At 44.9% G+C, this 27,677-nt stretch overlaps 1 protein-coding gene across 2 annotated transcripts in view; it reads right to left on the bottom strand.

Moving 5' to 3' along the window:
- Positions 1–27,677, bottom strand: part of WDR88 (WD repeat domain 88) — a 346,429-nt gene that overhangs the window by 310,883 nt on the left and 7,869 nt on the right. For both annotated transcript variants that reach the window (XM_085640073.1, XM_085640072.1), the window contains exon 2: positions 7,330–7,440. In XM_085640073.1, the coding sequence (XP_085496199.1) occupies positions 7,330–7,440 (111 nt within the window). The remainder of the gene's footprint in view (positions 1–7,329; positions 7,441–27,677) is intronic.

The raw sequence follows: 27,677 nt of genomic DNA, 5'->3' as shown, positions 1-27,677 counted from the left end.
ACAGATGCATCAGGTGTTAGTCTGGGGGCTGTGCTACAGCAGCCGGACTCACGGGGGGATCTCAAGCCGACCCTCTATATCAGTAGGAAATTGTTTCCTAGGGAGTGTCATTACTCAACAATAGAGAAAGAGTGCTTAGCAATAAAGTGGGCGGTGGAAGCACTACAATACTACTTGTTAGGGCGTCGCTTCACCATACTCACCGATCATGCCCCATTGACCTGGCTTGCAAAACAGAAGGATTCCAATCCGCGTATACTCAGATGGTTCATGTCCTTACAACCTTTCTCTTTCCAGACATTCCATATCCCCGGCACTCGGCAAGGCTGCGCCGACTACCTGTCCCGGAATCCCTCCACAGAATGGCCCCAACGTCCATTCCTAGAGGGGGAGATCTGTGAGCCGGAATACGAGTCAGGCCGGAAGTGGAGCGGGACTGTGCCGCGGCATGTAGCACCGGAAACAGGAGACGGTCTAGTCTCGAGACCGCCCTTAGAGGAGGGGCCAGCCACGGAAGAGGAAGCGGGACGCTTAAAAACGGCAAGGAAGGACGAGGAGGTGTGTGGGATGCAAGGAGTATTGAGCGGAGCAGGAGTATCGAGCGGAACGGCGGCGAGCAGAGGAGCAGCGGTGACTGGAGGAGCAGCGGTGACCGGAGGAGCAGCGGTGACCGGAGGAGCAGCGGTGACCGGAGGAGCAGCGGTGACCGGAGGAGCAGCGGTGACCGGAGGAGCAGCGGTGACCGGCGGAGCGGTGGTGAGCGGAGGAGGGGGACGACAAGCGAGAGGAGAAACAGCAGCGGGGAAGGACGACGAAGCAGATCGCGTCAGCACCATCTTTACGGCTATCAAACCCGGTGGGCAGCAGGGAGGAGAAACCACCCCGGGTCCCAGCGCCGCGGTCCGGAGAACGGGCCGTGGCTCGAGGCAAGTGGCTCTGCGGGGACCTTTTGGGTGGGGGCGGTGGGGAGATTGTGAAGGGCTGTGACCCACGTGAGAGGTGTAGAACATCCCCAACCCCACACTTCCCCTCCTACACATCCCTTGGTGATGGTAGCACAACAAGAGATCCTGATAGCAGTGACTCAGACCTGTTCTCTTTTTCTTTCTTTCTCCCTGCAACCCCGAGCACCTGTGAAGACTGAGAACCCTGACACGTGGAGACGCAAGAAAACACCCTACAGGGAGGAACCTCGGGGAAGACCTACGTTGTTTCGTTCTGCCTTGTTATAGTTCGGAGACTATCCTATCAGTGCTTGGTTCTCCGCTTCTCTGTAAATAAACAAGAACCTAAACCCATTCATGGTATACCCGACTTCTTTCTGACATTAAAGCCCCACTAGGGACCATAACCCCCTACACAAACATTTACCCCACCCTATCTCCCTTTCCCATCCTCCCTCCTCCCCCTCTCCCTCCCAACCACCCTCCCCCACCTCCCCACCCCGAGATAAGCTAGTAGACATGGTGACACGGAAAAAATAGTGTCCCTCCCATGGCCTCAATTCGTATCCATGTTGACAATTCGGGAATTAACCCAACATATAAAACAGCACATAACGTGTGCGCCCATTAAGCAATAGTACCTGTTTAAGTAACAACTAACTGATACAAACAGAGCTGCAGTTGGACCATCCCCTAGTGGGGTTTTCTACAGTAACTACCCATCCTCACTTAACTTAACAAGAAAGCACAGCCGAGCAGGCCTCCCATCTATCCCAAAGGACTCAATACAATACGATGCAAGATCCCCTTATAAGCAGGCATTAGGTGCACCTCCCCACTTCTTGACTGGTTGGGGACCACTAGTGCATATCAATTAACGATTAGTGATTAGTAACGATTAGTGACTAGTAATTAGCACTCGAACAAGGCACAAACTACCTAAGAGCACATAAGATAAAACTTGCGTATCCCCCTACTCCATGAACAGAGCCCAACAGTGCAACAGTACAGCAATACATCAGGACCCAACATTGTATGACCACAAATGACACAACAACATAGCATAATAATCTGCTACGGAAACGAGGGATCCTATTTAGAGGACTAAGTAGAGGCCACCGATGATGTATCCATATGTAGCTCCTCGCCTCCTTCCAGACACTGCCTGAGCTTTAGCGGATCTGTGAAGACCTGCGGAGAACCCTTGATAAAGACACAGAACTTTGCCGGACCCACGACACCAAATTGGTGGCCCAGCGACTTCAACTTTGGACGTAAAGCAAGAAAGGCTTTCCTCGTATCGACAGTTTCTTTACTGTAGTCCTGTGATATGTACACCTTACTGGATTTCCATAGTACGTGGTTATTTTTGCGCACAAATGATAGTATTTGATCCACATGTTGGTAACGCAATGGTTTACAAACAATAGGTCGCGGGCCTTTTTGGCCCGGCATGATCCTGCCCGGAACCCTATGTGCTCTATCAAATTCCAGTGGGTGATGAAAGTTAAGGTTGGCTGCCTGCGAGAACCATGCCTCCAGAAATGGGACACAGGACCCGTATGTCTCTTCTGACCCCTCCGGTATTCCAAAGATACGTAGGTTCCCTCTCCGATTTCTGTCCTCCAATTCTGACAGCTTCCTTGACATCTGTTCTTTGGAGATATGCAGGTGTTTCAGGGAGCTTCAGGTTTTGGTCTCTGAATCCTCTAGACGACTGATTCTTGACTCTGACTCCGTAAGTCTGGCAATAGTGTCTCGGATGTCCTTACGGATAGCTACAATTTTTTCTTTTGTGGACTTCGCAATCTCCCTCACCTCTTCTAGTTTATTCAGTATTATGTCCATCGTGCCGGTCACATCCTTTTTACCTTTGATAGGTGAGATCGGATTAGGGGGTTCAGCTTTAAGTCTTTTTAGGTTCTTTGTTTCTTTGTCTCCCATCTTGTGATCACTCGTAGAAGCTGCTTAACTCAATTACCAAGCCCGAAGATATTCACCTCGGCAAGGATCCTTCTATCTGGTCTCTCCCTGATAGCGGTGTGGTTAGGGACTCAAAACTGTAGAGTATACATCAGTGCCCTACTTGTGGCCAGCATGTCGTGCAGGGGGAGCGGTGTCGCCGATCTCCAATCACAACGCATTCATCATGCTCAGACCTTCTTGCGCCACCATTCTCCGTGATTTACCCATCCGCTCAGCAAATCCGAGCCACTCACGCCCTCTCCTCAGTTTTCCTGCGATCCATGTACTGCTCAGATCCCCTGCACTGCAAACGCGGACATTATGCGCCTAATCCTCATCTCACTGCAATACCATTACTATTTCATCTTGTTTCAGCATAATCCTGCACAGTGCCATTCCTCATTGACAGCCTCTCACAGATCGACATTAGCTGCACAGCCGGCACATATGCACATTAGGGAGCCTCCTGCATTATCAGCAATACATTGTGCAGTACTTGTTGCCTTCAATAGCACTCATTATGCCCTCCATGCACACTCCATGTGCTGAATAAGTGAATGCCCAATGTCCAACTGCTGATTTCAGTGTCTCTAGAGGAGCCCGCTAACCGCCGTCCCTGCCGCCATTTTGTGAAGGAGCAACCCCACGTACCAATCCAGCTCTTACTTGGGATATTATGCACCATTTGCAGCATTACTCATAAAGTACTTCACCCGTCATGCGCTTCATTGGCAATCCCGCGCTGACCTCCTTCCTTAATATAGCCTTCCTCGCACTCCAACGAACACACAGGAGCCTCGGAAACCCTTTGCAGCCGCCATTTTGTTTCTTCCATACATCGGTGATTACCGGCACAACCCAGTACGTCGGGGGTGATAAATATATGCCATAGAGTGTTTCATCCTTCATATGCTCCAGTGGTGATCCCGCGCTGACCTCCCTTCTCATTTAAGTCCGGCTCGCGCTCCGACGAACAGGCCGGGACCTCATAGATTCCCATCGCCGCCATTTTGCATATCGGCGTTACCCAGCATGTCGGGGATGCACCACCTTATCTAGTCCCTCACGCAGTCCCACTCACTCTTTGGTGTGGCGTCGGTGTAGTCCCTCTGATCCTCCAAGAAGGCAGCGCCAGCGTCCGCCAGGGGACCAGCAGGGTCCTACGGCTGCATGTCTCGCTCGGGATCGGTCTCCAGGGCACTTGTCTAAAACTCGCCGTCAGAGCTGCCTAGGCGTCTCAAAATTGTCCGAGGCAGGCATTAACCTCCGATCACCAAATCTTGCATTTTCGTCAGTCACGGCTTGATTTTGACTCCCCAAATCGCTCCGTGCTTCACTGCCACGGGAGGAGCAATGCACTAAGCCGCCATCTTCTCCGGCGTCCAAACCACGCCCCCTAGTCGCTGAATATCTTAAGAACAGCTTTGCGATCTGTGGGAAGACTTTGGAACATATTTACGGGTTTAGTGGCACAGGATGGCGCGACAAGTTACCTTGCTGCAATGCCCTGCGTCACAGGGAAAGGGCAGGAATGTGCCATATTTATCCAATACAGCGCATTCCTGTCCTTTCTTCTTGCGCTGGCGCTGTTTTGGTAGCCTAGCATCAATGAAGGCACCCTAGCACCATGGTGCAAGGGTGCCTGTGTTGTAGGCAGGATTGTTTTTGTACAGGAAGGGGCACCTTCCTGCACAAAAACGGTCCTTGGATGTGTTTTCCTCTTTCTATGTGTGCTGCAGAGTGGGTTGAGGTAAAAAAAAAGATATTACACTTACCTCTTCATGACCGCAGTCTCCACTCTGTCGTGTCTCTTCCGTTTCTCTTCCTGATGAGTTTCGGAAGCAGGAAGCACACACGCTCCCCTAAGCCAATCACTACGCTGCTGTCACCAGCATGACATCAGTATCGTGATTGGTCTGAGCACTGTGGTTTGGCTCTCAGACAGGGAGTGGGAGCCTGTGCATGTTCCTCACCCAGGCTGTGGAATACAGCCTGGTGGAGGACATGCTAAGTGTCCATGACTGTTTGGCCAGCCCAAGACAGCCAGCCAAACCGTCATGCGCACTTAGAGAGTGCCCGCCACTCCTTCCCCTGCTCTGGACTGACCATCACTGCCCTGCCCCACACATAGAACTGAGCCACTAAGGAAAAATAAAATTGATAACATTGAGTTATCATTATTTTATTTTTCCTTTTTGCACTGCTGAAAAGCTGTGGAGCTACGCTCTTCTGCCTTAGTGGAGGAGCCGCCGCTGCACATCATGCCCTGGAGAACAGCGTCTCTGGGCCTTAGTGCTTCTTGGGGAGGGGGTCCTATGCAAATCTGTGCTTTGTACTCTTATAAGTTATCTTGTAGCCTCTGTAATGTGCTGTTATCCACATATGTCTGGTTTGAGCTACATAAATGAAAACAATAAGGGCCTTATTACGATGTTGGGCGGTCCGCCCGACACCATTACAGAAAAGGAACCGCCCAACCTTAGGTCCGACCATAGGGTGGTCACAAACCTCCATTACCCAATAGAAGCTTGTGCGGCGGGCGGGAATGGCCTGCAGCACAAGCTTCCATTGAGAAATGGAGGTTTAAAAACATCTCTTCACCATGTGGCAGGCACCATGCGGTGCCTGCCACATGGTGCAGGTACGTTAAGGGAGGCACCATAGGTGCCACCCAGGCCCCATAGCGGAGGGCCAGGGAGGAAGGGGGCCCTGCTAGAGGCCCCCAAAGTCTGTTTCTGACAGCCAATCCTTGTCATAAAGGCAGACATGGATTGGCTTTCGGAAACCGACATCGTAATCCAGATGGTGTACCCGAGCCTGGCTCCGCCGTCATTGAAGGAATTATTATTCAGCTCCTGTTCCTAAGGGCTTACAGAGCCTGTTGAAACAGGAGCAAAATCTCCCCACGGGTTTCCCTCCGACCGCCGTAATCAAAATACGGCAGTTGGAGGGAAACCTCAGGATGTCAGGCGGAGAGCCTCCGACTGCTGGTCGGAGGCTCTCCACCTTGCATCCAAATCGGACCCTAAATGTTTATTACCAATGAAACATTCATGCATAGCCTTTCTTATTAGCAGATTCGGATTCTTGCAAGCTTAGTACACTGAATGGAACCGTTATGTTGTCATAATTGATATCTTAATGGAAAGGCAGAACATCCTTTATCCTAAATTTGGCCAATAAAGAGATTCATGTTACAACAGAAGCTATTAAGTAGAAGCAAGGCTTTCAGTATGTTTTTAAGATCTTTTTGATTAAACATGAGTAAGGACATTCTAAGACAGACGGCAACTGGCTTCATCTGGAATATAAAATATTATTTGGACATTATAAATTAATAGTGCGCTTCCTGTAAGGTGCAGACTTATACTAAATGTATCCACCTGCCATAAAGGTAATAATTAGGGCTCCCAGTTTTATGTTGTTACTGATTTTTACAGATAAATACAGACAGAAAACTATTTTCCTGTCTGCATTTATTTTAAAATACAGAAAATAGGCCTGTATTTGACATTTTTTCGTTGTCAATCAATAGTGCCAGATCATTTGATGTACAGACTGGGAGATAGGGTAGATTAAAAAAGACAATAGATTTCCAAATTAAATGTAATTAAGTGCAGATCTACAGTTATTTATGCTATTCTTCAATGCAAGTGTTTTTAGATAACGCTATTGCACTGTATCCTGCTGAATCCCTTTGGGCATTTATAAGTTAATTAAATGTGGAAAAATACCCATTCCAGCTTCATTTATACTGTAAAAACTAAAATAAAAGTGATAAATACAGAAAGAATTAGCAAAAAATAAATATGGATAAATTCAGACGGAAATGTAAAAGAAAATACCATAAAACCGGGAGCCCTAGTAATAAATAATACATTTGTGATCTTGATTTTAACAACATTTACTCTTGGGAAGCACAATACCAAAATTGCATTTATAAACTGAAAGACTTTGTGCAACCTTTTACAGACACCTTTTTTTTCAACTCTGCATGCAGGTGAATGGAACATATCTTTCATATTTTTGTATTTTTAAGGAACCAGATCAATAATGAAAATTCCTGGGTACTACAAAGATATCTGGATGAAAGAGTGTATTGAAGTATAAATGCAAGCCTTCATACATTAAAACAAAAATAATTATCACCCGGGGTAAAAATGCCTCGTCAGTATGGGATTAAGGGTGCAAGTTGAATGCGTCATCTGCTACATCGCAACTAGAAGCCAGTGAGCTAAAAATGAGTAAAAAAAATCCTGAATGAACCACATATAATATTTTAATATCATTATAGTCGAAAACGAATTAAAGTCAGTGGATAATTCGTATGAAACAATACCCCAAACTATATTTCTGTGAAAGCTTCGATAGTAGGGTGCGCTGTTAAGGAACAAGCTGCGCTTTCAGTGTTGTAACTTACCCAGAGGATTGCAGTCCGGTCAGAGGAGCCAGAGATAATTCTCGTATCATCAAAGCAGTAGTGGCAGGAGTTCACAGCCCCACAGTGCCCTTTTAAGACTCGGAAAGGAATCTGAAAAGGAGCAGATAAGCACATTTCATCGCTAGTGTTTTGAAGTCGCCATCTTGTCAGGCACAATGTCAAACCGCTGAATGGTAATAACAGTGGAGGCAGGTAGGAGTAATGTATAGCAAGAGGTCCTACATGAACATCTCCCTAAAGGCATACCTTTAAAGTGGCACTGGTGTTATAGTATGGCATGACACTGGCAGCGCCTCTAAGCGCTACAGCACACATTCTGAAGATGGGGAACATTGGCCCGCGGGAAACCGCTTTAAGGCTCTTCTGAAAAGAGAAGAGTGAAGAAAGCTCTGATGAGTGAGAGGGGTTGGTTAAAAAAGTGGGATCTAAACTGTGAAAATATTTGTTGCAGATTCAAACGTGAAGCTTTACTTCTTAACAAATCCGGCCCCCAGCACTGCTGCTCTTGTTACTGGAGGCCAATTTTGCATGAAAACCAGCCCCATCACTTCAAAACTAGCCCCCATCCATCCAGCCTCCCTGGCAAACGCCCGATGCCTGCTACAGCTAGTTCGGCCCTGGGCCCTGGGCCTAGAGATAGCGGGGAGCAGCCGAGCTGCCCACGATCTGCCGGCAGGGCACAAGACAAGGGCCCTGCTGAGGTTGTAGGAGTTGCAACAAGTCCTGCTGGGTCAGCGCAGTCTGCCATGTAGCCCAATGACAGGATGAAAATGGCACATGTGCAACTCCTGGGGGCTGAGCCTCATTAAAGAAGCACTGCTAATTGCTTGGTCTGGATGCTCAGTTGTGGATGCGCTGTGAGGGATTAGACTGGGCAGTGATAAGAGCCCACAGTTGTGGTGCAGCACTGACTGCTGGTGCTGGTGCACAAGAGCAGCCTTGCAACCAATGGGTCCCTCGCTACACTGTAGAGGGCCCGATAATGGGAGCGCTGCACACAGAGAGTGACTGAGGACTGCACATTTGTAATTTTACAAGGTGGTGTGGGACCTGTGGGACCAGAATTAGAGGTCGCTAATGGAGAATCTACTGATTCATGCATGGTGGATTCATTGAGAGATGTAGTCTTACAAAGTGCTAAGCCAAACAGGGCAGACTATCACCAAAAGTCAAGCCAGGCCACTGAAGTCAAATTTACAGCAGGCAAGACAGCCAAGGAGGTGGGGGAACTTCCTGGTTTAATTTTCAAATTGGGTGAAATTACAAGAGGTCTGGAAGGACATGCAGAGGGTGGGTCCACCTGAAAAATGAAATTCTGACAAGTCCTCTCTATATAGCACTCGGAGGTAGCGTCCCTTCCCAATGCTTACTCTAAAGACAGATCTGTCAGCTGTGGTAATCCCAAGGGCTTGTCTTTATCACTTGCTTGTTCAATAGTTATGTAAGATCCTTGGGTAACTGATTAGGAAATTTGGGTTCCAGACTTAGATGACAAGCAGCTTCTTTTACAGTTCTACAAGTCACCTGCCTATATATCGCTCACTCTCAGGGACTGTCTCCCCGCTGTGAACGGCTGGTTGGCCTACGCTTTCCTACCACTGATGTGCAATAAAACAGAGATCTTAATCATTGAAGGTGACCTTTTGGTCTGGTATAACAATCTGCAGGCTAACTTGGTTGGAAATCTATGAGACCTCGTAGCCAAACAAAGTTAAGAATCCCCCTGATATACCTCCGTAAAAAAATTGTTGTCCAGAGATTTTCATTTTTGATTTGTGTTTTTGGATTATTAGAGAAGTAATTTAGCTTGGGTAGAACATTGTTGATCCGGGCTGAATTTTTCTGGACGAGATTTTTTTAAATGGCAGATGTGTTGCAGTGATGATGTAATATTTTAGAAACTGTGAGACCTATATACCTCTTTTTGGTGTCAAAATATAGGCTTTGGGGGTCAAGAAGTCTTACAGAGACAGAAAATAACTCCTCAGAGAAACCCTTCTGCCATTTTCCAAAATGGCAGCTATAACAGAAGAAGAAGAGACATATATAGAGATAAAACAAATAATAATGGTTTTTAATCTTTTTATGTATACACCAAACATTGTTTTTGATCTGAATATGAAAAAAAATGTTTATCACTCCTGCTTTAGACACATTTTCATAGTTCACTTTATTTGTTTCGACAATCGCTTGTGGTAGATTTGCAGAATGGTGAACATTTGAGAAGAGTATATCGACAGGGACATCTTTTTGTAGCACAGGTTTTGCAAGAACGTGTACGTTTAAGTTCTATGGGTAGAGGCTTAAGAATTTTAGTAGGTTTTACCGCCACATCAATATCTTCTCAACCAAATTCACATGGATTTTTCTCTACAAATGCATGGTCCAAAACATTTACACATCTTCTGTTCAATTAGAACGCTCTTTTAATGTGCCCATGCACAGTATATGACATCGGTGGAAGGTCACTTAGCGGGACTGATCTCTTGAACTCACTGTACCAAAGATTGCCAAATATGTGACAGTCAGAACTCGTTTTCCACACATCCACAAGGTATTTTTCTACGTCTTTAAAGTCACATTCTTCTTCTGTCTCAGCAAATCCTTTTAGAAACTTCACAGGTTCAGCAGTTAAAGCTCCAAGCTTTGTTCCAAATTTGCTTATAGTGTCATCACCCGTAAGAATACGTGCCTTGATAAGAACACTCAGCATTTCTGGGTCAAGCTTTTTGTACAGAATATGAAGCATGATTAAGTGTCTTTTCTCACCTGTTCCAAAAAGTATCCATGACTCTGACATTCCTTGACTCCTGAATATTGCAACAAATCTAAGTAGCACAATATTAACATCTGTGTCATTTGACAGTATAATGACTCGATTGGAACCATTTCGCACAGCTCCCTCAACATGTGACACAACACAAAGGTCAGCTTCCTCCAATTTGCTGTTATGTTTTTTAACAATATGGCCTGTACCTTTTGAATATATCTCTGCAGACACCAACTCCTCATTGACAATCCACTTGCAATAATTCCGTGCTCATTGAAGCATCAGCAATGTTTTGGCGAGTTAACATTTCCAAGTTCACCTTGTTAGATGTTAATGATAGAAATTATCAAGTTGCACAGGTATAGGTGTTGAATTTTGGATGCATGCAAGGTCCATTGTTCGACTTGTAGACATTTTTCTGATTCTCGCACATTCTTTGGCAGATAGCTCAAGATAAGTATTCCGAAAATGTGATAGGTTTGTGCCAATGGTAAATACATGAAGTCCAAGGGTAAGGAAATCCCAAATTCTGGTATGACATTGTGGATACATGAAGTAGGATACTGTGTTTTAATATTTTCTTCTTTATTCAAGTGAACACAAGAACAGCCGACACGTGTTTCTCCCAAAAAGCCAGGGGGCCAAGGGCTTTTTCAAGGCTGATTAGGAAAGATGAGCATGGAAAATCCAAGTAGCATATTCATATCCATACATTGTGTGTATATATACATATATATCAGAACCAGCCCCACTCCAAAGGAACGGGTCCGACACATGCTCGGTGGCCAAAGGTGAATTTATTGCAATGGGGGCTCCCATAATGCTGGAAAAGCGAAACGCATGGGCAGACGCGTTTCAGCCTTGCGGCTTTCTTCAGTGCCCGCTTCACTTTGCTGATGTTACACCTGGAGGTTCATTAACTGCGGTCTTATTCGCTCCTCTCTGATTGGAGCATCGCACTAGCCCAACCTCCTACATATACATATATATATATATATATATATGTGTGTGTGTGTGTAAACAAGGCTGCAGGTCAGTGGACGAAACGCGGCATGTGAACTATGTCATTTAAATAAAAAACTTTTCATGAACCGGGAAGGAGTTTGATAGTCAAGCAGAAGCCCAGGTAGAATGTGGTGACGTGCGGGTAAGGTGTGGAAGTAACATAATCACTCATAATATTTTGAGGTAATGCACTGGTTTTGCTGCAAACCTTGGGCAAAATAATAAAGGCGAATAAAGTAAAAAGAACATGATCACTCATGATATTTGTGATAATACACTGGTTTTGTGGCAAACAATATGCATATAGAAATAAAGCCAACAGGTTCACCAGGTTGGTGCTCGAGCCAAAAGGAACATAATCACTCATGATATTTTGTGGTAATACACTTGTTTTGTGGCGAACAATATGCATATAGAAATAAAGCCAACAGGTTCACCAGGTCGTTGCATCTGACAAATGTCAGTATAAGGTTTCCTTTTAATAAATCAGCGATATTTATTGGTTAATTTTAATCTTATTTATTGAAATGAGGTTGTTTTTTAATCATGTCTGATCGCTAGGAGACAACATCTATATACTTTACATCAATGTATTTATATCAATTGGTTTTATATGTAATTTAGCATTGTAAAACAATTTTTAACATTGGCTATTTTGCACATTTATGTAGTAATAATGTGAAACCGGTTAACATTTTAAGGTTTCATCTGTGTCTATAACCCAACTGAATTTTTGCGTGCATGTCACTTTAAGTTAAAAGTAAAAAAATGCAATTTAAGGTACCGTGAGATGTATGGGCGCGTCATGTGATCAAGGTCCTTCTGGGATCGAAACGCGTCATGCCGACTGTGTTTGCCGTGGCTGATTAAATCTTGGATGGTAACACGATTCCTGTGGTCTGCACTCTGGTTTTTGACAGCGAAAACGACGACTGTTTACGGAGACAAGGCGATATATATATATATGTGTGTGTGTGTGCGTGTGTGCGTGTGTGCGTGTGTGCGTGTGTGCGTGTGTGCGTGTGTGTGTGTGTGTGTGTGTGTGTGTGTGTGTGTGTGTGTGTGTGTGTGTGTGTGTGTGTGTGTGTGTGTGTGTGTGTGTGTGTGTGTGTGTGTGTGTGTGTGTGTGTGTGTGTGTGTGTGTGTGTGTAAACAAGGCTGCAGGTCAGTGGACGAAACGCGGCATGTGAACTATGTCATTTAAATAAAAAACTTTTCATGCACCGGGAAGGAGTTTGATAGTCAAGCAGAAGCCCAGGTAGAATGTGGTGACGTGCGGGTAAGGTGTGGAAGTAACATAATCACTCATAAAAAAGCCAACAGGTTCACCAGGTTGGTGCTCGAGCCAAAAGGAACATAATCACTCATGATATTTTGTGGTAATACACTTGTTTTGTGGCGAACAATATGCATATAGAAATAAAGCCAACAGGTTCACCAGGTCGGCGCATCGAGCCAAAAGGAACATAATCACTCATGATATTTTGTGGTAATACACTGGTTTTGTGGCGAACAATATGCATATAGAAATAAAGATAACAGGTTTGTCAGATCAGTGCATTGAGACAAAAGGAACATAATCACTCATGATATTTTGAGGTAATGCACTGGTTTTGTTGTGAATCTTGGGCATAATAATAACAGATAAGAAGTTGCTACAACATAACTTACCAAGCTAAGACAGCTTCTGAATGCTAGGGTCTAAAATCTGCAAAAGTAATAAGGCAAGAGAGAAGGGATAAGACAGAAAAGTAACCCATACACCGTTCCTTTTGGCCCGATGCGCCGACCTGGTGAACCTGTTGGCTTTATTTCTATATGCATCTTGGTCGCCACAAAACCAGTATATTACCACAAATTATTATGAGTAATCATGTTCTTTTTACTTTATGCGCCTTTATACAAACATGATGACATTGGTAAATTAAGTGCTATCATTGTGTTTTACATGTATAATAATTTATTTCCCTGACCTTTTTTCCTCATAATCTTACTCTCCTCAGGACTCAATCTGCTATCTCTGGAGTATACTACTCGATCGTCTCTTCTGTGTACTCAATCTGCACAGTAGCATCCACTAATTGAATATGCTGGGATAGTTCAAGATAACTGTCAAAGACAATGTGCAGTTCATGCAAGGTGCACACTGACTCTGATATCTGTAGAACAGTCTGAACGACCTCTCCGATGTTTTGCATGGATGAAATCTTGACCATTCGCAATTGTGACATATTGTCCACAACAAGAGCAGTTTTCAATGAGGACACCTTTTCTAATTGAAAGTCTTCAGGCGAAAAGTTTTTTTTTCTGAGCTTGTGTACAGGTTTGTGCTTTACTGGTTTGGTCGCAGCATCTCCATCAAATAATGAGTTTGTTGGAAGAAGATCATGCGACAGAATGTCTTGATAAATTCACCCCTTTCTTTTGCTACTTCCTTCCCTCTATGTGCTTGCGAAGGTTGTTTTTTTGTAACCTGTTTTTTTAGTAGCTGGTTTGACGAAACTCTTACTATGGTAATTAAACTGTGGAAGTTAGCTTTAGTGATTATGTCACACAGCTTTCTTTTTTCAATACAAATCTCTCCTGCTTCAGTTCTGCGTATAGTTTTAATAAATGTTCCAGGACATCTAGTGGACCTGACTTTATATTGTTATCCACATATTGTTTGGTCACAAAGTTGTGTAGTCGCACAGGCTCAGCCATTTCAAAGGGGTTTCCTTGCTGCTGTATGAAATGAAGAACGCTGTCAACAAGTTTATTAAAACATTCCCCTCTCTTTCCCACAAGTTCGTGGTGAGGAACAGTTTCTCAATGGTCCATTAATTTTTAATTTGTCATCTCTATGAAAACATTGCAAATAGAAAGGTCTTCATGATAAACTAGCTGCCCTTGAACAGCATAATCACTTTTGCGTGTCTTATCAACAATTCCCTTGGCTCTTTTCTGTGATCTATGGACCGTCTGTTCAAGTTTCATATCTGGAGCCACAACATTGAACCTTCCCTCTCTGTCTTTGACCACAAAATGTATTTGGATACCTTTTCTGTAGAGGTATGTTTTTTCCACCTCTAGCTTCTTCACTCTTTTCAAATAACAGGACCCATATCTCGGTAGTTCATGCAATCAAATCCGCGAAACACAGTAATAAGTGACTCCGCAGTCCTCACGTGCAGCTCCCAATCATCTTCCCGATCAGCATGTACCAATTTTTCACTAGAGCTATCCTGTGTAAAACATTTCCCCAGTACTTGTAAAGTTCTGATTTTTCTTCACATTCTTTGATTTTGAGCTGAGTGTATTGAACATTGCCTGGCTTTCTATAATGTTTTGGAATGAAGTGCACCCTGTGCCTTGTTCACTTCTGAGATAAAACCTAATTTGTCATTCTTGTTCTAGAAAGCATTCCAATGCAATGTTTCTATAGCCTCAGATATGATGAGCATACCTTGTAAAGAGCAAATATAATGAGTTCCGCTCAATGCTGACTGGGCTGTTTTGCTCCCAAAGATTTCAGCCTCAATAAGTGCATCATCTATGCCTCATCAATCAATCAATCAAGCAGTGAATTGTGAAGCGCACTACTCACCCGCGAGGGTCTCAAGGCGCTGGGGGAAGAGGGGGGTTTTGTGCAGCTTTGTGTCATTAGAAGAGCCAGGTCTTGAGGCTCTTCCTGAAAGCTTGAGATAACTTCATACAAACTGCAACTCAACTTTTGTCATGTGCAAAAAGACCATCATTGGATAAAGATCATCAAATTCTACTAGATTGCTCATACAAAATGTTAGCTACAATACAGAAAACACTTTCATTGCAGAAAATTGGTAGGATAGACTGGTCTTAAAGCTGAGCACGCACATTTTGGAATTTTTTTTAACTGTGTATACGGTTGCATAGTTTGTGACTGGAGATGGTATTCCTGGTAAAAACCCAACCTTCTTCAGAGGGACGGTATTCTGGGAGAACAGAGCATGAATTCCAGCCCACAGAGGAACTGGCTTTTCTACATTCTTCAGTCCGCACCAAATAAGCAATATGATAAATTCAGTTAAATCAGCTATGCGGACCACGGCATCACGTAGAAGAAGATCCATGTCCTCAGCCACTTTGAAATGTTCTGGTAGACTGGGACGTGTTGATGGCTTGTTGTAATTTTGCACACATTGGCAAGGCAATTGGGTTATAAGTTTGCAGCTTTGTTTGTTTATACCTACAGCTGACACAGCTTGTTTTCCAGCAGATACTATATTGGTCCAATCTTGAAAAAGCATCATGGCAACATCATATGTACTGGATGTTCCAGACAAAGAAGAGCTGTCTTCAAAATCAAAATTATCAAGAGCAGCAATTGTAAATCCTTTACTGGTAAAGTAGATTGGAAGTGGTGTGCAGTCAGATTCACAAGATATTACAGTATGAGCTGCTAACAAGTTCCTGCTCTGTGATATGTCATTATAACTTATTGATACACCAATCCTTTTCATTGAAGTGATTAGCTCTCTACTTTTGCACTTTTCATAGATTGCGGGGGCAGTCATCATGTGTAGCAGAGTTTTCTTTTTTCTGTGATGTAATTCATAAAACACAATTTGAAAAAGACAGTACATTTGCACGGCATAGGTCTGTCGGTTCACAGGAATGTCTTCCACTTCTTAGCTTATTTCTTCAAAGTCATCATCAATGTTGTCAGCTTCTGTTGTGAACTCAAAAACTTGAGTTTGTATCAGTTTTGCTCTGCTGATATTAAACAATGATGTAAAAAATGTTAAGACAACATCGGGCATTCTTGTTGACTCCCATGATTTGCGGCGCTCTGGGGTATCAAAATATTTGTCATTAAGTCCAAAATCTAAATTCTTGAGGACGTTTCTTAAAATGATTCCTGCTGATTTTAATGCATCTTGTGATCTTATTTTGGCAGCAAGATCTTCAGCAGTCAAATCAGCTGAGAACACCATAAGTGGCTCATTCTTTTTGTTAGACTGACAAAAACAAATTCTGTCATTGCACATTCTCACCAGAAAAATCTTAATTTCATTATTATGGAGCAATACAGTTTCATCAATGTTGACCATTATTTTTCTGATGTCACTGAGTATGAACCCGGAGCCAGCACTCAAGAGTGACTATAAATCTTCTTTTGTTTTTTCAAGAGAGCAAACTTAACTAAAGGCCGGGGGTTACGTTGCTGTTGGGAGCTCCTTGTACATTCATATTTTAGAATGTATGCACGCATGCAGTTCGGGTGGGCATACAAATCCGCTGCAAATACATTCACCTCGCTGTTTAGATCAGCTACTCAGCTGAAAACTTCATCTTGGAAGAAACTAGCACTAGATAAAAAGATACTTTGTACTTTGTTCTTTCATCAATCCCTTTGGCCCTTGTTCTGACTAAACCACAGATAACACATTGAAGATCCTCTGCTTTCTGATCAGATGTTGGAGGTGGACAAGAGGTAGCCATCGATCTTCTAAGTGGATGGGCATTGAGTTTGGTTGCCGTCGCTTTCTTAGAAGGCTCGGATTCTTGTTGTGATTCACTAGTTTCTGCTTTTTTTTTTTAGAATGTTTTTCTAGGCTTTTTTCCATTGTATACGACTTGTAGCACTTGTTGTTACAATGATGAAATATTTGATCCTCTTCATCCATCAGTTTCAATCTTTTGTGAACTTTATCTTGACGTATTTCTGTAGCATCTCAAACTCTCTTCTTTCCAGCCGCAGTTGATGGCATATGACACATTGTTCTTTGTTGATGGAGTCCTCAGATTTTGTAGTTAGCAACACTCTGTCAGGAAGTAAAGATCCTCTGCTACCACCTGCTTCGCTCATGTTTATGAATTTGAATGAATGGAAAACCTGAAACAAAAACAATATTAAATTAAATTGCCGATATGCTGGCTAAAACACATCATTATAGAATCGCCATTTTGAAAAATGGCGGTAGGGTTGCTCTGAGGAGGTATTTTCTGTCTCTATAAGTCTACTTGACCCCCAAAACCCATGTTTTGACACCAAAATGAAGTATATAGGTCTCATGGTTCCTGAAATATTACATCCTCACTGCAACACACCCGCCATTTTTTAAATTCTCTAATGATCCAAAAACACAAATCAAAAATGAACATTTCTGGACACATAATTTTTTACGGAGGTATATCAAGGGGCCAGGACTTGATGCTGGTGCTTGAGTCTTTTGTTTGTAAAATTGGTGTAACTAATCTCCACCTCAGGTGAGTGAGAACCAAATTAAGCTTCCACTGCAGCATCACAAAAGATACTAGCAGGAACATTTGGATCAGCCCTTTTAAAAATTGCAAAACAATAGATGATTTGAAAAGGGATGGTTGATAGACCAACAGTAGAAAGAGCCAAAAGATAACTGTTGCTACAGCAAGGCTTTGCTGGGCTAGAGAGAGACAAAACATTAAAATGTCATACAACTTTGTCTGTAAAGGCTGAATGGCACTGGGGGACACCAGACTACGAACATCTGTCAGCGTCCTTCATATACAGTTTTGGTGGAGGGAGGCCTGGCTGTTAGGATAACACTGACCACTTTGGGAGAAAGATCGAAAGCCATTAACAGTAGCTGTTCAATCTTTATGCATGGAGATGAAGGTTGAGCAGGCTCGGGTGCATGGCCCAGCCATGCTACTGAAAGGGAAGGACCTCCTGAAGAAACAGCCGAATCGGAGTGCATGTGTTCATGGCCAGAAGTTCTGGGTATAACACAACAAGGTCTTGGGAAATCCCAATGACTTATGGGGTCAGAGAGGTAGGATTGTATAGAGTATATCCTCCCATACAAACTATATGCACAAAAAATACTCTAACGGATCTGAGAAGAGATCAAACAAAATGAAAAGAGAGGGGGAGAAATGAGAACTCCTCGAAGTGGTTGTGCCTAATACAACCGTGGTCGTGGGGAAACTAAGTGTTTCTTTAAGTTACCCTCACACACCCTAGTGGTGTCATGCTTCATCATCGGGTCACCCAGACCCCTAGAAGTCCGGGTGGGCTCGACCACAGTGTTGGGAGTGCTTTTAATATGTTTACGGCAGAGGGAGTTATCTAGATAAAATACCGCAGACAGATCCCCAGTATCCCTTTATTCTTGGGTCTGTCCGGGTAATTAAAATAAATAAAAGTGGGTCTTGTAGGAGTATTATGGTCCTAGGACCCTAGTGCCGACATGTTTCAGTCCTAAACAGGGGGCCAAAAAATGGTCCAGGACTTTCTTCAGGGCAAAAAAGTAACTCCCCTATGTGAGTGTAATTACACGTAATGGGGTGTCCCTATCCTATCAGTATGGTGAGGGCAGAGTAGCTGCTCCACGTGATCTGGTTAAGAGTGGATGTATGTAAACTGCCAGGCTCCATCTGAAAAGAAAAATGTCGGGACAGACAACATATAGAAATATAAATCAGCGGTCAAATTGCCGCATAGTTCATTTCTCCTTAGACGGTATACTGATAACCGCAAGTGAACATGCGTGTATCTGCGTGCGCATGCTTACGTTGGGAGGAGTGTCCTCCAATCGTGCCACTCAAAAAATCACTGTAACATATCGTTGTATATGTGACAGGCATACTGTGCGAGTGGCGAAATGGATCGCATCCTAGCGATAACAGCGTGATGTCTGCCATTGAAAGTAGCGTGCATGCGGTGTCTCCAAATATTAGTGATCACAAGAAGTGTATTTGTTCCAGGTGATTCCAGGATCTGTCTACGCGTGTGTAGTGATACTCAAGAAAAACAAGTTAATAAAATAAATGAATAAAATATACAAGCATACACCATACTCATTCATACTGAATTTACATATATACATTACCCAATTCGGGGAGGTTGACTGAATCTCACAGGACCAGATTGCCAGAATGGGCGGTCCTGGGGGAACCGTGAAGTAAGAGTGTGTCACAAGGCAGGCTAAGTGGCACTGCCAGTATTTAAATCCGACAGGGAAGGGCGAAGGAGGTGAGTGCTGTCGCGCCAGAAAAGACTGAGACTTCGCGCTTATCAGTTTACTTACTTAGTTAAGAACGGTCGCCCTGCCTGCTACCTGTTTGGTTCTGGTCCTCGGCTTTCGCAAATGAGTGAAGCCATACTCGCGCATAAGTAACAAGGAAAGCGCGCCGGAACAGAGGGTTAATTGGGACCACGCCCCTCGATTACAGGAAGTGACGTAGAGCGTCACGGCGTGTGGCGGTACTGTGGTCATGGGAGATGTAGTTTGTGTATACTTGACGCAGGATATACCTGACAGGTTCGAGATGGCTAAACCTGGGGAAGATGAAAATTCTATGTGTACTAATTACAATGCTCGTGTGTAGGAACCGAGGTGAATGTGGAGGGATGCTTAATAATGATAAACGAACACCGTAGTCGATATATAAAAAGAAGCTGATTGTGCCACGATGTATAATTTCAATTAATTATACTATCGGAAAGAGGTCCATTGACACGGGGACAGTCCGCAAAAATAACTGTTCAAAATGTCAGGTATATCCTGCGTCAAGTATACACAAACTACATCTCCCATGACCACAGTACCGCCACACGCCGTGACGCTCTACGTCACTTCCTGTAATCGAGGGGCGTGGTCCCAATTAACCCTCTGTTCCGGCGCGCTTTCCTTGTTACTTATGCGCGAGTATGGCTTCACTCATTTGCGAAAGCCGAGGACCGGAACCAAACAGGTAGCAGGCAGAGCGACCGTTCTTAACTAAGTAAGTAAACTGATAAGCGCGAAGTCTCAGTCTTTTCTGGCGCGACAGCACTCACCTCCTTCGCCCTTCCCTGTCGGATTTAAATACTGGCAGTGCCACTTAGCCTGCCTTGTGACACACTCTTACTTCACGGTTCCCCCAGGACCGCCCATTCTGGCAATCTGGTCCTGTGAGATTCAGTCAACCTCCCCGAATTGGGTAATGTATATATGTAAATTCAGTATGAATGAGTATGGTGTATGCTTGTATATTTTATTCATTTATTTTATTAACTTGTTTTTCTTGAGTATCACTACACACGCGTAGACAGATCCTGGAATCACCTGGAACAAATACACTTCTTGTGATCACTAATATTTGGAGACACCGCATGCACGCTACTTTCAATGGCAGACATCACGCTGTTATCGCTAGGATGCGATCCATTTCGCCACTCGCACAGTATGCCTGTCACATATACAACGATATGTTACAGTGATTTTTTGAGTGGCACGATTGGAGGACACTCCTCCCAACGTAAGCATGCGCACGCAGATACACGCATGTTCACTTGCGGTTATCAGTATACCGTCTAAGGAGAAATGAACTACGCGGCAATTTGACCGCTGATTTATATTTCTATATGTTGTCTGTCCCGACATTTTTCTTTTCAGATGGAGCCTGGCAGTTTACATACATCCACTCTTAACCAGATCACGTGGAGCAGCTACTCTGCCCTCACCATACTGATAGGATAGGGACACCCCATTACGAGTAATTACACTCACATAGGGGAGTTACGTTTTTGCCCTGAAGAAAGTCCTGGACCATTTTTTGGCCCCCTGTTTAGGACTGAAACATGTCGGCACTAGGGTCCTAGGACCATAATACTCCTACAAGACCCACTTTTATTTATTTTAATTACCCGGACAGACCCAAGAATAAAGGGATACTGGGGATCTGTCTGCGGTATTTTATCTAGATAACTCCCTCTGCCGTAAACATATTAAAAGCACTCCCAACACTGTGGTCGAGCCCACCCGGACTTCTAGGGGTCTGGGTGACCCGATGATGAAGCATGACACCACTAGGGTGTGTGAGGGTAACTTAAAGAAACACTTAGTTTCCCCACGACCACGGTTGTATTAGGCACAACCACTTCGAGGAGTTCTCATTTCTCCCCCTCTCTTTTCATTTTGTTTGATCTCTTCTCAGATCCGTTAGAGTATTTTTTGTGCATACAGAAGTTCTGGGTACCATGCTCTGCTTGCCCAGTCTGAAGCCACTAGGATGGCTTGGGCATAGTCTTTCTTGATCTTTGTCAATACTCTGGACAGGAGAGGTAGAGGCAGAAGGGCATACAAGCCCCAATCCAGGCAGGGGGACCACCTTGGGAACTCTAACACGTGAAAGCTTGGACTCCATGAGTTCCTGAGCTGGCAAATAGATAGAGGCAGCGTTCTCCTCAATGTTAGAAGATGCCCTGTGCGACCTCCAAGTGTAATTGCAAGTGTAATGCGCTAAGCAAGGTCAACTGAGTTTGTCAACCTTGACATTTAAAGATCCTGCCAGGTGTTGGGTAATTAGGGAAATGCCCTCAGCATTCAGACATCTCCAGCGAAGTAGGGCCTCCTGGCAAAGTGCACATGATCTCACGCTGCCGTGTTTGTTGTAGTACCACATTGCAGTTGTGTTGTTTCAGAGAAACTCTACCCGTTCCCCCTTTATGGACAGAAAGAACACCTTCAGTGCCCAGCGAATCGCCCATACTTCCAACAAGATGATGTAGGGATGGATCTCTGCAAGAGACCTGAGTCCTTCGATCTCCACCTCTGCCAGTGGACCTCTCCAACCCAACAATGATTCATCTGTTACTACCATTAATTCTTGATTGGGGAGGGAGAAGGGTCTACCACTGTTCCAACTGCATTTGAGCAGCCACCACTGCAGATCTTTTGCAGTCTCCTCCGACACCTGAAAGTAATCCGAACGGATCCCTAAGTGCTGGGCCCACTGAGCCTTCAGATCCCACTACAGCATCTGCATGTGCCAGCTAGCGTGGTCCACCTGAAGGATGCAGAAGGCCAAGAGTCCAAAAACCCTCAGAACCACTCTCATTGAGACACAGGTCAAAAGTTGAAACATCGGGATCATAGTCCAAATTTCCTGTACTTGTTGATGCAGAGGGGAGAGTAGTAACAGCACTGTATCCAGTATGGCGCCGATGAAGGGGAGCAGTTCTGATGGAGTCAGGTGTGACTTTGGCATGCTGATGGAGAACAAACAAAAGGAAACTTTTAAGATCCTAAACGAACTCAGTAAAAAGGCTGACGTAAAATCTGCAGCAGCACCCTTGGACTGTAATGCACTACAGACTTTCTTTCTCCAGAAAGTAACAGACATTCTTCTGGAGACTGGAAAAACTCCCATCACCCTGAGCTCCGTGGAGCTGGCTACACCCCCACCCCCGTCAGGCAAGCTTCTCACAAATTTCCCTCCATTAGACCTAGAATCTCTGGCAGCCCTGATAAACAGAACCAAATCAGGCTCCCCGGCCGACCCGTGCCCGCCAAGGATTTTCTGGATGGCCCTTCCGGCCCTGGACCATCAGATTCTCACTCTCTTAAATAACTCCCTGGCGACTGGTCAGGTACCCTCCAATTTGAAGGAGGCTAGAGTTACCCCCCTATTAAAGAAGTTAGGAGCGGACAAGACTGAGCTGAAAAATTACAGACCTATCTCCCAGCTCCCATTTCTGGCAAAGGTTGTGGAGCAACATGTCTTGAAGACGACCTCAGTGTTCCTAGAGGAACACGAGCTACTCCAACCGCGCTAGGCTGGGTTCAGAGCCCACCATAGTACGGAGCTAGTCATGCTATCTGTACTCGACGATCTCAGGATGAAGGCCGACAACAAAGAGTCGAGCGCCCTGATCCTCTTAGATCTTTCTGCGGCGTTCTACACGGTCAGCCACACAACACTACTGACTCAGCTGATGGACCTGGGCTTTCGGGGGCATGCCTACAATTGGCTAAAATCGTTTCTATCAGGACGCTCGCAGAGGGTCCAACTTGCGATCAGGCATCAGATAAGGATAACATCTCTTGCGGGGTCCCTCAGGGCTCTGCATTATCCCCGCTCCTCTTCAACATATACCTGCAGCCCTTGGTGGCCGCGCTAGCCAACATGGAATGCCGGGTTTTTAACTACGCGGACGATACTCAGCTCATCCTGAGGATCGATAACTCAGTCCGCGCCCAAGAGGCAGTCCAAAACATCCTTAGGTTTACAATAAACTGGGTGACTGCAAACTCCCTAAAAATTAATCCGGATAAAACCGAAGTCCTAGCCATTCCGGTAAAAGACAACCCCTGGAGCGGCCTGTTCTGGCCCAAAGAGTTAGGGGCCTCTCCTAACCCATCACCAGTTGTAAAAAGTCTGGGAATCAAGATCGACTCCGAACTCTCTATGAGAACAAGTCAATTCGGTGGTGGGCACATGCACTGGTCTTCTAAGACAACTGAGGAAACTGGATCCCCTGCTTTCAGTTTCATCTATGAAATCCATCGTATCGGCAACCATCATCTTGCGACTCGACTATGGTAACGCGCTTTATATTGGGCTCCCCCAGAAGCTCACGAACAAACTACAGGTGGTACAGAATGGCGCAGCCAGGTTGATTTTCAGGCTGCCCAAAATAACTCATGCCTCCCCCCTGCTGCGCAAACTGCACTGGCTGCCTGTCAAGCAACGATCAAAATTCAAGGGATTGTGTATCGCCCAAAAAGCCCTTTATGGACACGCCCCAGGGTACATAAGGGAACGCTTAATCAAATACGTGCCAGGGCAGGCGCTTCGCTCAGCAGAAGCCGCCCAGCTGGTTTGCCCTCGGGGTAACTTTGCTTCCAAAGGAGGGCGAGCTTTCTCAGTCCTTCTGCCACAACTCTGGAACCAGCTGCCCGACACCCTCTGTAAAGAACCTGGTCTGCTTCCCTTTCGGAAACAGCTAAAAACCTTCCTTTTTAGGGACACAACCTAATACTCCCGACTACCATGGATACCACCCCCGCCCGGACGCTGCTTTTCCTCTTCCAAGCGCTAAGAGACCTGTTGGTGTACATGCGCTATACAAAAAACAAAAATATAAACAAACATAAACCCAATGATGTCAACAAGCCTGCTGTTGTCTGGAGGAAATCTACAACTGTTGTCTGGAGGAACTCTACAACAGTTTGAGGATAACCCACCTTCAGCAACCAGTCATCGAGGTATGAGAAGACTGGTATCCCAGCCTCTGCAGATGGGCTGCAACCACCACCATGAACTTTGTGAACACCCAGAGTACACTGGTAAAGCCGAGGGGAAGCACTACAAACTGAAAGTGCTATTGGCTTACTTGAAACTGCAGGTAACGTCTGTGGGATTGAGGGATGAGGTGGTAGAAATAAGCATTCTGTAAATCTAACACCACCATCCAGGCTCCTGTATTGTACATGGGGGCCCTGGGAACTACTGTGCAGCCTGGTTCTATTGAGCTGAGATGTAGCTGCTGTGTGGCTGGCCTTGAGGGGCCCATCCAAAGTCCTGGAGCTTCGCTGGTGCCTAAGTGTGAAAACTGTGGGGGCTTGTCTGTCTTGCTGCTCCCTGCTGAGCGGTATGGGCAGAGCACTATTTCTGATGATTGAGCTGAGCACCTCTGAGGCTTGCTGGATTGCGGCTGACTGTGGCCAGTTACTGCTTTTTGGTGGGCAGTAGGACGCCTGGTGGATTCGCCCCCTCCTTGGAGGTATGGTGTCTATGTGAGCGTTGTCCGCTGTCTGCGGTCTAGGGCCCTGGCACTCTTGAAGCCCAAAACATTTCCCTCAGTGATGGCCTGCATGTAGCCTTGGCTTGGCCAGCAACTCCAATGGATATATACAGTTTGTAATAGGCCGAATTTTATATATCACTCGTAGTGACAGACATGGTCAAGGATGGCACAACTCTAATACTTGTACATGACAACAGTACATAGTGATTCTGGATGTTAACCATCTCAAAACTTTTCAAATATATGATCTCACTAGGGGCCTGATGCCACACTGTGCTTCATAGCTGTGATTAATGTACTCTATATCCCTCCAGGTCTACATCTCCATCTACTACAGTCACGTTGGGATTTGGACTGTGGCCCACAGTGAAGTCCGGTACTGCGGACAGGTATATCACAGCCTTGTTGAGCAACATGAAAGAGACTCCAGTCGATCGGTGGGAAAATCGAGACCCTGAAATTGAGGATGAATCGCTTTCAGAAACGAGTGGATAAGCAGGATATTAGTATTACAGAGGCGGAAACAAGGATAGCTGATATAGAAGATTCACAGGGTCAAGCAGCCATCTGACTAACAATCAAGCACAAGTTAAGTGTTGTAAAGGCACAAAATAAAGATTTGGAAAACTGCTCTTGGTGTGATAATGTGCGCATTGTTGGTGTGGCCGAATCCATTATTATCGTCAACATGGAAAGCTTTGTGGAGGACATGTTGAAACTCTTTATTTGGCCATGAGGCTTTTTCTGTAGCATTTGTTGTTGAGAGGGTACATTGCTCTTTGGCACCACGGCCAAGGCAGGGTCAGAGACCTAGACCCATAAAAGCATGTCTACTCAATTACAGAGAACATGACCAGATTTAGCGTCTAAATAAAGCAAAATCCAAGCTACAATACGCTTGTACTCCACTCTGCGCTCACGGCCAGTTTGGGAACAGAAACCAGCCCTGGCAATTCCTGTCAACTGCCCTGGGATGGGGGTTGGAGGAGGGCGGGAGGGGTGCGCTACTGAGAAGCTCAGGCCGTGGGGAGATTGCTGCGAAACAGTCCCCCAGTAACAAAACCACCCCCACGGGTCAAAAACTGGCCCCCACCCTTCAGGCCCACTGGGAAAATGCCTGGTGCCAGCTAAGGCCAGTCTGGCCTTGTCTGCGCTGCTGGAGGTCATCCACAGTAACTAAGAAAGCTCTGTGAGTGAAAGCAATCAAATAATATATGTGTTTTCCAGCTAAGCTCCACGTAGAATACAACAGGAAAGGGAATTTCTTTACCCACCCATATGCTGCAACAGATGTCACTGATACATATTTGAGGCATGGAGATCAGGCTGGATCAATGACTTTCAGTCTAGCATCATTGAGAGGAAATCGACTGCGTGGTGCTGCTAACCTGAGTGACAATGACTAGTAGCCCTCGTTGATTAAACAAGGGGAATTCCTCATCCAGATCTTGAATGAATGAAGGAACTTATAAAGCACACAGCTACTCAGATATGTCCCAGTGCTAATCCCTGATGTGAACAGACAGTGGGGTACCTGCTCACTACATAAACTTACAGCGTTATGAAAGATAATGTGGTGAAATGCAAGAAATGTGGCATGTCTAATGTTGGGATTTTACATGTGTCATGGTCCGACCCTGAGATTTCTACATATTGGCCTAAAGCAGAGTTCTTCAATCTGTGGGGCGCGCCCCCCTGGGGGGGCGGACAATGCACTATAAAATCTTACCTTTGTTTATCTTGTACTGAGCTATGATCGCAAGTCGTGACCCATTTCAAATGGGGATTTTTGATAGGATTTTTGATAGGAGACCTCCGGAACAGCAGCAGCTAATCAGCAAGTAGGAACGTCACCACTGAAGTTCCACCAATCAATAGGACAGCAGCAGAGATTGCAGGAAGTGCCGTGAAATTCGCGTGCATAACGTTCCTGCATTCCACTGCTTGCTGCCTTTTCTTTGTTTCCTGGGTTTTATCGTCGCCTGGCTATGAAGGACTTGGCTGAAATTAAATCTAAATCAGATAAGAGGGCTTTTTGGAAGGGGGGTGGGGAGGAATTGGCCGGGGGTTCGGCTGTAACGGAGGGTTGGAAGGAGGGAGAGGGAGGGGAAATCGATGGGGCACAACGTGGCACGACCTGCTCATTGTTTTTTAATTCCACGAGCTAACCGTCCTAGAGCAGTCTAATCATCTTCCAGATCTTATTACTTAGCCTAGCAAAGTAATGTAGTAAAACTTCAGAATATGGGGGCACAATCAAAGCAATCACTGCACCGAATATACACCCATAAGTAATTTCAAACACCAGATATATGTAACTGGTATACAGTCCGGTATATTGCCTTTGCATAGTAACCTGCAATGAGACATGAGCTTTAGAAATCTTTTTTTCTGGAGAACATATAAAAACAGCAACAACTTATCACTGGCTTAGCACAGCAGAACAATTTGTTGACAGTATGCAGGAAGAATTTTACAAATTCATAATAAAAAGACAATTGCAGGAGGTGCCTCTGTCGTTCTCTAAGCACAGCAAACCTTGATTCCGATAAAACTACCAAAGTCACAGAAGGAGAAATAACCTTCCATAACAGAGCCCTTGTTCAAACTGCCCGAACAATCTCTTTTCCAATGAGCTGGTTAATTCCTACAGTTGAAATGCTTTAGCTGCAGTGGGAGGCAAGGAGTCTCCTTTTCTAAAACCGAAAGCGAACGAAAAGACAGTCCACTGCGGACTGTCTGATCCTTCATGTTTGCTTTTATAGCAGAGGAGACTCCTAGCCTCCCACTGCTGCTGAATCATTTCAGCCCTGGGAATTTAACCCCCTCCTCTTCCCAGAAAGGAGACCACGTTTCTTTTAAAATTACACCACAGGGCTTAAATGGCTTCAAGTTGCCAAAAGAAAATGCCATGTGTGGTTTAAAGAGCCTGCAAATTGCTTGTCTTGACACTAAATACAGGTTATAAATAAAGAAGTTTGTATTCATTTGTAATGTGACTTTTCTGTCTTTGTTCCCTTTAATTATCAGTCA

Source organism: Triturus cristatus, chromosome 12 (assembly GCF_964204655.1).
Source record: "Triturus cristatus chromosome 12, aTriCri1.1, whole genome shotgun sequence".
Classification (NCBI taxonomy): Eukaryota; Metazoa; Chordata; class Amphibia; order Caudata; family Salamandridae; genus Triturus; species Triturus cristatus.
The sequence above is the reverse complement of the archived record's forward strand: the minus strand, read 5'-3'. Positions and strand labels throughout refer to the sequence as shown.